Source organism: Orycteropus afer, unplaced genomic scaffold, assembly GCF_000298275.1.
Source record: "Orycteropus afer afer isolate SDZICR_OR568_19922 unplaced genomic scaffold, OryAfe1.0 scaffold00856, whole genome shotgun sequence".
NCBI lineage: Eukaryota > Metazoa > Chordata > Mammalia > Tubulidentata > Orycteropodidae > Orycteropus > Orycteropus afer.
The window spans coordinates 400,575-402,147 of NW_006922443.1; the positions used below are offsets into that span (position 1 = coordinate 400,575).

Here is a 1,573-nt window from a genome sequence, read left to right on the forward strand (position 1 = left end):
CTTCTAAGCTAAGTGACTCATCCTCCTCCTCTGTATTGAACAGAGATTCCAAGCTATTCATAAATTTGCACAGTAATGTATCAGACAGTGTTTCTCTGCTATTCATAAGGTTTCCCTGGCCAATTCTTTGAGAAGTGGATGGTCTCTTCCTTCTTCATAGTCTGTCTCAGTCTGCAAGCTGCACTGAAACCTGTGCATCATGTACACCCCACTGGGTTTGAAACACTGGTGGCAAAGCCTTAACACTCACAGCAACTCATCACCACAGCAGGACAAACTGACAGATAAGTTTGTCTCCCTTAGCTGTTCGAAACCTCTCCAACCTCCCGTTATCTGGATCCCTGCCCCTGCTTCCTCACTCTGTCCTGGTCCCCCTGGCCTTTTCCTCTCCTTTCCCCTGCTTTCCCACCTTGCTGCTTGTGGGGCATGGCCTGGGCTCCCTACCCACACCTGGATCCCTGCCACTGACTCCTCCCTCTGTCCCAGTCCCCTGGCTTTTTTCTCTCCTTTCCCCCACTTTCCAGCCTTGCTGCTTGTGGGGTGTGGCCTGGGTTCCCTCCCCTTACCTGGATCCCTGCCACTAACTCCTCCGCAAGTAGTCGTAGTCATCATCAAAGAACACTCCATACTTCCTCTGTTCTGCTTGCCTTTCTTCATCATTGACTTTCTGTGTAGACAACAGAACCCTCTGAGGTGCAGTCTCATCTGCTACAAAAGGATCTCGTTGGCTCTGGTGGATCAGGTGAAAAGACACAGCTTTCTTCTTCTCTGTGAAGGGCTTTTTCTTCCAATGAGGCTTGCTGTGGCTGCACAAAATGACCCCAAGAACTGTGGTGATGACGCTTTTGAAGACCCAATCATTGATACGGCTGGCTAGTGGGGAAGTTGTTAGGCCCAGCCACATGAGAAATCCCAACTCTTCGGCCAGTACTGTCACACCTCAGCCCTATAATCTATTCTTGACACAGAAGCGAGACCTTTTAAAAATCAATCCTGCTTAAAATCTTCCAAAGTTTTCCCACTATAATTGGAATGAAATACAAAGTCAATATTCCTTTAAAAAAAAAAAAAAAAAACCCACATTATTCAGCTCCTTAATTTCTCTCAAAGCCAATCTTGTGTTACCATCTCCTTTAAACATTATATTCCAGCCACACAGATCTTTCTGCTTCTCAAACATCTTCAAATTCATTCCTGCCTTAAAGCCTCTTCCTGAAAATCTCTTCACTCAGATCTTCCTTGTTCTTATCAGTTGGATCACAGTATACATGTCACCTCTTCAAAGAGGCCTTCCCTTGTTACCCAATCTAAAGAAGACACTCAGTCATCATCACAGCACTGTATTTTAATTCTCTGCACAGCACTGATCACTGTTTATTTGATGTTGTCCATTTCTTCACTCATTTGTTTATCTACACTCATTAGAAAGTAATCTCTGTGAGAGCAAGAATCTTAACTATTTGTTCCCCATTAAATCCTCAGTGCTTAGAACTACATAGTAAGTGCTCAATCAAGATTTTATTAAATTAAGAAGTAAGTTTTAAACAGCTTTATTAGATAGACACTTTCTCAT

The 1,573-nt window shown here is 43.7% G+C and overlaps 1 protein-coding gene across 1 annotated transcript in view; it reads right to left on the bottom strand.

Annotated features, from left to right (window-relative positions):
- Window positions 1-904, bottom strand: part of LOC122151896 (protein LTV1 homolog) — a 5,084-nt gene extending 4,180 nt beyond the window's left edge. The window contains 1 exon segment of the mRNA XM_042783309.1: window positions 601-904. Coding sequence (XP_042639243.1) covers window positions 601-904 — 304 coding nt within the window.
- Window positions 905-1,573: the final 669 nt, after the last annotated feature.